The sequence below is a fragment of the Hylobates moloch genome, unplaced genomic scaffold, assembly GCF_009828535.3.
Source record: "Hylobates moloch isolate HMO894 unplaced genomic scaffold, HMol_V3 SCAFFOLD_10, whole genome shotgun sequence".
Lineage (NCBI taxonomy): Eukaryota > Metazoa > Chordata > Mammalia > Primates > Hylobatidae > Hylobates > Hylobates moloch.
In genome coordinates this window covers 100751488-100760553 of record NW_026652285.1, presented here as the reverse complement: position 1 = coordinate 100760553, position 9066 = coordinate 100751488, and the positions used below count along the sequence as shown (strand labels likewise).

General features: G+C 44.3%; 1 protein-coding gene across 8 annotated transcripts in view; it reads right to left on the bottom strand.

Moving 5' to 3' along the window:
* Positions 1-9066, bottom strand: part of SPTAN1 (spectrin alpha, non-erythrocytic 1) — an 80332-nt gene that overhangs the window by 62347 nt on the left and 8919 nt on the right. For all 8 annotated transcript variants that reach the window (XM_058445966.1, XM_058445965.1, XM_058445961.1 and 5 more), the window contains 2 exons: positions 3671-3910; positions 1757-1882 (listed from right to left, as the gene is read on the bottom strand). In XM_058445966.1, the coding sequence (XP_058301949.1) occupies positions 1757-1882; positions 3671-3907 (363 nt within the window). In that variant the 5' untranslated portion in view covers positions 3908-3910. Of the gene's footprint in view, positions 1-1756; positions 1883-3670; positions 3911-9066 lie in introns of those variants that run through there.

Genomic DNA, 9066 nt, shown 5'->3' with positions numbered 1-9066 from the left:
ATATATATATATATATATATAAATAAGCTGTCTAAACAGGGCAGAGGGTACTAATAGACATGAATAAAGGCCGGGCGCAGTGGCTCACGCTTGTAATCCCAGCACTTTGGGAGGCCGAGGCAGGTGGATCACGAGGTCAGGAGATCGAGACCACGGTGAAACTCCGTCTCTACTAAAAAAATACAAAAAATTAGTCGGGCGCGGTGGCGGGCGCCTGTAGTCCCAGCTACTCTGGAGGCTGAGGCAGGAGAATGGCGTGAACCCGGGAGGCGGAGCTTGCAGTGAGCAGAGATCGCACCACTGCACTCCAGCCTGGGTGACAGAGCGAGACTCCGTCTCAAAAAAAAAAAAAAAAAAAAAAAAAAAAAAAAAAAAAAAAAAAAAAAAGACATGAATAAAGTCCCTTCTGCCTTGATTAATTACTGAAGCCAAACACTTGATCTCTGTCTAATGTTCCCCATCTGTAAGCTGGTTACATATTCTACTACAGAGATGCCTCATTCACTCTGGGAAAACAACTTCTATCAAGGAAATAATAACGCATACTGATTTCATTTACTCTAAGACTGTATATAAAATAGTGTGAAGATGGGAAGATAAATATCTGTATTTAATTGCAGACACATATTACATTGCCCAAATGGGTTAAATGTTATTAGTCATATGACATTTGGAATTCACTTTTATTTCCTATTTACAATCATCATTATTAGTAATCGTTAATAATTATTCATCATACATCTTAAGGCTAACTGTAAGTCCTTAATATGAGACTGCAGAGTATTGCCAAGCAAACGTGAGAAAACAAATATTTATTGTTGAAAATGAGTAGACTGGATCCTCAGTGAACGAAACCTCCACACAGTTATCAAGGAAGAGTCGGGGACAAAACAGTTCTAGCTGGGGCTTAAGGGTGCAGCTTTCATTTAAATCTTCAAGACTGCTTTGACAGGTAAGACTAGAAAAGGCTGGGCCTCAATGCAATGTGGCTTTGGATGACAAAGAACCAAAGAGAACACACAGCTAGGCATGATGTGTATCAAAGATAGATAAGTACATCCAGTTATAAGAAACTCAATGTGCACACCTCACTGTCAAGAGGTTTGTTTTCCCTTAATATCTTCATACTAGAAATGTGAAACGAAGCAGAGAAAGATCAATTACTACCTCAGCTCCAATAAACTCGCACTAAAATCAGCCAGACCAAAGAGTTCGAGGACTCCTGCCTCAAAGTCAGTCCCATCACCATGGTCATTGACCAACAGGTGCCACAAATCATTCCTTAGAGCTGGAGCTTTAACAGGCTTGCTGCCTACACCTCAGTAAACCCTTCCCAGGGCAAGCCAAGATTCCAGACAGCAAGCTTTCCCACAGACAACCTTCTTTATAGTATCTGTGATTGTTTCTATTTATCTTTGCATCTGAGTCCTTAAATTTGCCAATTTCACGAATATGCTCTGCCATCTCACTGCCATTTATAAATGTTAAATTTACAGTTTTCTTTAAAGTATAATCACATTCTAATTTGCTCTGTGGAAGGAATATTAATTTCCTCACTGAGTATACAAACACTTGCTTACATTCATGCTGTCATATTACAAAGGCAGGATTTGCGTAACTTCTTAAGGAGACTTCATAAATTCTTTTAAAAGCTGGAAAAGTCTATCTTTTTGGGAAACCAAACTGACAGGTATGCATGAATCTACGATGCTCCACCCAGATGAAGCCATCCACACCACGAGCTACTCATACTCACCCGTATGGTTTCCGATGCAAAATGCCCTTCTGAGATCATCAGGTTTCCAGTTTCATCCAGCTTAACAATGGCTCCTGAGTTGGCCTGCACTTCAGCTTCAAATGCTTGATGCTTCTGAAGCTTCCCCTGTTGGCGGACCTTGAAGTGAGCCTCAGACGCGACCACACAGCATCAGCATTTTGTCCCCCCTGTTCCCCATGTTCCTCCCCTCCTCAATCCTGCTCCCTCTAGTTAGGGATACAACATCATTTGGCACCTCGCCCATTCTCTACCTACTCAATTCCTCAAATACTCTGACTGCTTTTCTCCTGGTCCTCTGAAAGCCTGGCCAGTGAGGGCCATCAATGGTCCTCACTCACCCTTGAGAACTAACATTGTCAATGGAAGATGCTACAAAATATCCTATTAATAATTTTTTTTTTTTGCTATCAGAAAATTATCCTTTATGTAAACATCTAGTCCCTTCTAGAAATACAGAACCATACTAACAGTTTTCTCAACATTCAGTGCTTACTCTTGAAAAATCCATCCATATTCACTCACACGAGACTTTCTTTCACTTGCTTTAGAGGCCAGACTCTTTGACCCTGCCTACACTCCATTTCTCAATACTTCTTTTTCATCAAATAATAAGATGGGAAGGGGCCTGCCAGGCAGGGATTGTATCTAAAGCAGTGTTCTTCACTCGCTTAGGTTACTGTAGTCAATTTTTTATAGTTAAAAAATTCATGGGCCCAACTACTGCTCTACTTGCTACCGAAACAATTTTCTTTAAAAATCTTTCACCAAAATAAGTGAGAAGAAAGGCTTTCCCATTTTATAAAAAAGTTTTGGCTGGGTGCGGTGGCTCACGCCTGTAATCCCAGCACTTTGGGAGGCCGAGGCAGGCAGATCACCTGAGGTCAGGAGTTCGAGACCAGCCTGACAAACATGATGAAATCCTGTTTCTACTAAAGATACAAAAAATTAGCTGGGCGTGGTGGCACGTGCCTACAATCCCAGCTACTCAGGAGGCTGAGGCAGGAGAATCACTTGAATCTGGGAGGCAGAAGTTGCAGTGAGCCGAGATTGCACCATTGCACTCCAGCTTGGGTAACAAGAGCAAAACTCCGTCTCAAAAAAAAACAAAAGAGTTTTAAATATATAATTTACGTACCATAAGATTCAGGCTTTGCTTTTGATAAGATTTACCAAGTCTCTGAAAGGGACTCATAACTGTAAGTATTTGTTTTTTTGATATCTAACTCCAGAATAACTACAAATTTTTGCCAGCAACAACACTATTATGCCTTTCTCAAAAACTCATTCCAGGCCAGGTGTGGTGGCTCACGCCTATAATCCCAGCACTTTGGGAGGCCAAGGTGGGCAGATCGCCTGAGGTCAGGAGTTTAAGACCAGCCTTGCCAACATGGCGAAACCCTATCTCTACTAAAAATACAAAAATTAGCTGGGCACAGTGGCAGGCGCCTGTAATCCCAGCTACTTGGGAGGCTGAGGCTGGAGAATCACTTGAACCTGGGAGGTGGAGGTTGCAGTGAGCCAAGATCACACCATTGCACTCTAGCCTGGGCGACATGAGTGAAACTCTGTCTCAAAAAACAAAAACAAAACAAAACAAAAAAAGAAACCTCATTCGAAGAGATTAACCCAGAACTTCCCTGAAAAATGTTTAAAGATCACCAGTAGTATCAAGGCAGAGGTTTGAGAACCATCAGTTTAAAGCATCCAGAAAAGACAATTAATACCTGTAAGATTCCACATTCACTCTCACTAATACGGGAAAACAATGAGTTTGTCCTTCCTTATTATATTCTTCTTGTCCAATCTCTCAAGGTCATAATTAAGTAACTTTCCATAATTAAAGAACATTTGGGCTCTTGAATTTTGGCAGGAATCCCAGGAGATCAGACGTACCTGCAAGTTGGTTGGGTCTTTATAATTCTCATCAGATGCAATCTGAAGTTTTTCCTGTATCCATTTCTCCAGCTCTTCAGCATCTCTTTGAAAGAACTGGAATCGATAGGAATCTTCCAGCTTCTGACGCCTAAGGGTTGAGAGCTCCTTGAAGCGGTGGTATCGGTCTAGGACCTGCTGCCGCCTCTCCTGGATGTCCTCTGCTGTTTCCAGCACTTTGACCCCACTTGGGTCCATTTTCTGAAATGACAAAATGCCCTGAGATAAGTACCAATAGGCACCAAAATAGATGAAAAGAAATTAGCCTTTCTGAAGGAAAGAAATAATTATCAGATAAACCCAGCAGACAAATGAATTGAGAAGACAACCCCTTCTTAGGAACAATGAAGCCCAGATCCTATTCCTTTATTAAAAATGGCCATCCATTCCCCTGCAACACCTACCTACATAGGGCCCTCAGAAGATGCCTAACCCACACATGGCAAGGAAACCAAATGAAAACTGTGAATGGGAGAACTGTGGTTTGTACTGTCAGTTCTACAAAGGCTTCAAGGATTCAGAGGAAACAGCAACTGTGGCATTCAAATAATTACTGCTAAGTCCATTCAGAAGTCCTTTCAAGCAGGGGGTGCGGTGGCTCACGCTTGTAATCCCAACACTTTGGGAGGCCAAAGAGGCAGATTGCTTGACTCCAGGAGTTCGAGAGTAGCCTGGGCAACAAGATGAAACACCTTCTCCACTAAAAATACAAAAAAATAGCTGGGCATGGTGGTGTGTGCCTACGATACCAGCTACTCAGGAGGCTAAGGCAGGAGGATCACCTGAGCCCAGGAGTTCAAGCCTGCAGTGAGCCATCACTGCACCACTGCACTCCGGCCTGGGTGACAAAACAAAACAAAAACCGAAAACAAAGAATATGCCATTTTATCCTCTAATTAAGGAACACAGAAGGAAATAGATACAGATTAATGCCAAAAAGCTTCTGAATTTGTCAGCAACATGTGACTTCACACTAGCCACCTTCCCTCTCCATGCCTCAATTTCCTAGAGTGACTAAAAATGTCAGGAAAAACGACGTGGTCTCAAGTCTCTTCGAACTTCAAAATTACAGCCTATAGAGAGGTTTCTGGGTTCACTAAGGAAGCAGAACAGATAAGCCTGCTGGTCCCTTCCAGCTATTGTTCTACAGTGTATAAATGGTATAAAATTGTGTTACCCTGGAAACATCTGGGAGTTCTTTCCTTTATCCTGTCGCCTATCCCAAGACAGAAAGAAAAGGGTGAGTAGGCTAAGAATTAGGAATGAAACCTGTCAAGAGTACTGCCCCACATCCACCTAGCAGGTAAACAGAAGGAGATGGCTGATGTCAGAGTTTCTAGCTAGTGCCCCAGCTCTGTAGGGATTCAAGTAGTTCTCATTGGTGGTAGGAAGGCACAGTCTGTGCCTGATCAGCTCTGAAGATTGCCTTTCTAACAGACCATCTTCCTGGAGAAGCGTGCATGAGCTGATTTTAGTCATATCACCATTCCTTTAAATTATTCTCCACATATCAACCATGTATTTTTGTTGTATTATTGTTTTTCCACAGTCCAAATTTTTTTTTTTTTTTTGAGACGGAGTCTTTCTCTGTCCCCCAGGCTGGAGTGCAGTGACGCGATCTCGGCTCACCGCAACCTCCACCTCCTGGGTTCACGCCATTCTCCTGCCTCAGCCTCCCAAGTAGCTGGGAATACAGGCGCCCGCCAACACGCCCGGCTAATTTTTTGTGTTTTTAGTAGAAACGGGGTTTCACTGTGTTAGCCAGGATGGTCTCGATCTCCTGACCTCGTGATCTGCCCGCCTCAGCCTCCCAAAGTGCTGGGATTACAGGCTTGAGCCACTGCTCCCAGCTCACAGTCCAAAATTTTTTATACTATGAAAGGAAACATTCTTCGCCATGCCACTCCCAAACCTTTTATGGCTTTCTTTTTTGTTTGTTTGTTTGAGACAGAGTCTCACTCAGTCACCAGGCTGGAGTGCAATGGCAGGATCTCGGCTCACTGCCCTCTGCCTTCAGGGTTCAAGCGATTCTCCTGCCTCAGCCTCCCGTGTAGCAGGGACTACAGGCCTGCACCACCACGCCCAGCTAATTTTTGTATTTTTAGTAGAGATGGAGTTTCACCATGTTGGCCAGGATGGTCTCGATCTCTTGACCTCGTGATCTGCCCGCCTCGGCCTCCCAAAGGGCTGGAATTACAGGTGTGAGCCACTGCCCCCTGACCTATGGCTTCCTTCAGACAGAAGAAAGAACCCACCTCTTGAGCAGGACCTTCACAATCTGGCCCAACATGCCTGCCTGGTATTATCTCTCACCCATGCCCCCTACCCTTGTGGCGGATAGAAGATTCTTTCTGCTCTAAAATGCCTAATTCCCTTTAAAACTCCAAGCCATGTGCACATGCTTCCTTTGTTTAGAATGTCGTATGACTCTTCTTTGCCTAGATAGCGTTTATTTATTTATATCTCAACACCCAGCTGAAATGGGTAAACGGCAGGATCCTGACTCTTTACTAAACTGTACCCAATGTTCCTTCCTTCCTTCCTCAGATGTAATCACACTTCTCTTTAGATTTGCAAAGCACTTGTACATACATCCTAAGGCATGGTTACACCGAGCAACCTAATCTTTGTATACCTGATTTTTATTTATTTATTTTTGAGACAGGACCTTATTTTGCTGCCCAGGCTGGAGTGCAGTCACGGCTCACTGCAACCTCGACCTCCCCGGTTCAAGTGATCCTTCCACCTCAGCCTCCCACTTGCTGTGACTATGGGTGCACACCACCATGACTAATTTTTTTTTTTTTTTTTTTGAGACAGACTCTTGCTCTGTCACCCAGGCTAGAGTGCAGTGGCACGATCTTGGCTCATTGCAATCTCCACCTCCTGGGTTCAAGCAATTCTCCTGCCTCAGCCTCCCAAGTAGCTGGGATTACAGGCAGCCATCATGGTGCCTGGCTAATTTTTGTATTTTTAGTAGAGACGGGGTTTCACCATATTGGCCAGGCTGGTCTCGAACTCCTGACCTCGTGATCCATCCGCCTTGGCCTCCCAAAGTGCTGAGATTACAGGTGTGAGCCACCACACACGGCCATGACTGGCTAATTTTTAAATCTTTTTTTGTAGAGACAGGGTTTTGCTATGTTGCCTAGGCTGGTCTTGAACTCCTGGGCTCAAATGATCCTCCCACCTCGGTCTTCCAAAGTGCTAAGATTATAGGTGTAAGCCACCATGTCCGGTCCTGTATCCCTGATTTCTAGCATACAGAGGTCATTAAGAAATGTTGGTTGAATAGGCCGGGCGCCATGGCTCACATCTGCAATCCCAGCACTTTGGGAGGCTGAGGTGGGCGGATTGCTTGAGCCCAGAAGTTCGAGAACAGCCTAGGTAATATGGCTAAACCCTGGCTATAAAAAAAAAAAATTATCCAGGCATGGTGGCATGAGCCCGTAGTTGCACCACTGCACTCCAGCCTGGGTGACAGAATGAGACTCTGTCTCAAAAAAAAAAAAAAAAAGAAAATGTTGGTTGAATAAATGATCAAGTCCATGCTGAGTGTTGCAGCTGCTGTGCAGCAGACCTGAATTCATTTGTAAGGGGTAGGGAGAGAGCTCCATAACGAATCTTTCAGTTTGCATATTGTAAAATTGGAATTCTATCCAGTTAAGTGCTAGATTGATGACAAGAATGGCAAATAAAGAATGTGCTGACTAAAGCTACACAACTAGGTGTCAAACTAATGATTAAATCTGAATTACCAATCTTGGATTGACCACATGGCAGTATACTCTGAGAAAGTGGCTTTTTTTTTTTTTGGCAGGGTCTCACTCTGTTGCCCAGGCTAGAGTGCAGTGATACAATCTCAGCTCACTGCAACCTTGCCTCCTGGGCTCCAGTGATCCTCCCACCTCAGCCTCCTGAGTAGCTAGGAGTACAGGGAGGTGCCAGCACACCTGGATAATTTTTATGTTTTTTGTACAGATGCGGTTTCACCATGTTGCCCAGGCTAGTCTCGAACTCCTGGACTCAAGTGATCCACCCGCCTCAGTCTCTCAAAGTGCTGGGATTACAGGCATGAGCTACTGAACTAGCCTATTTTCTATTCTTAAAACAGACGTCAAGTCCTTAAAACCAAAAACTGGGGGTGACCTTGAAAAGCTTAATGTCTGCTCAGAGCAGTTTTCGTAATTATATATATATACACACACATTTTTGAGACGGAGTTTCACTCTATCACCCAGGCTGGAGTGCAGTGGCGCGATCTCGGCTCACTGCAAGCTCCACCTCCCAGGTTCACGCCATTCTCCTGCCTCAGCCTCCTGAGTAGCTGGGACCACAGGCGCCTGCCATCATGCCTGGCTAATTTTTTCTATTTTTTAGTAGAGATGGGGTTTCACCGTGCTAGCCAGGATGGTCTCGATCTCCTGACCTCGTGATCCGCCCACCTTGGCCTCCCAAAGTTTTGTAATAATATTTAATGATAACAGGCAGTTATAGTTTACACTGCTGCCCTAAGTCTGTCAGCCTATTTTGGAGAAGGCTGATTTCTGATGAGGACCCTGACAAGGATCACTATGATCACACTTACTAGAAGGTAAACAAGACTTCACTCAGTCACCTTCCAGTTGTCTCCTCCAGCCATATCTCACATCAAACTCCCTCACCAACCCCAATTACAGGCCCTGGACAGGGTCCATTTGAAAGCTCAAAAAGTTCCCTTTCCCAGGAGTGCACTCTTCTCTCCCACTCCCAACCCTACCATCTAATATCATACAGATCTCGGCCGGGCGCGGTGGCTCATGCCTGTAATCCCAGCACTTTGGGAAGCTAAGGCAGGTGGATCACAAGGTCAGGAGCTCGAGACCAGCCTGGCCAACATGGTGAAACCATACCTCTACTAAAAATATAAAAATTAGCCGGGTGTGGTGGCCCACGCCTGTAGCCCCAGCTACTTGGGAGGCTGAGGCAGAAGAATCGCTTGAACCTGGGAGGCAGCGGTTGTGATGAGCCCAGATCGCGCCACTGCACTCCAGCCTCTCAAAAAAATAAAAAATTTAAAAAACAAATCATATAGATTTCTGAGTCCAAAGCAAATGCCTCGTCCTCTATGAAGTCTTTCTGAATCAGAAGTCTCCACTTCCTGACCACCCACCCCTATCATTCATCTTATAACACTGCCACATTCTGCCATGTAATTATTGTGTTCTCCCTACCACATTCGTAAGTCCTTTAAGGAACTATAAGGAACTATAAAGAAGACCATATTTTACTCTTACTCTCTGGGCACAGAACTCAGGACTTGGCACATATTATAGATCAAATTATATTCAGAGCTTGGAAATAAAGAAACTGCCATC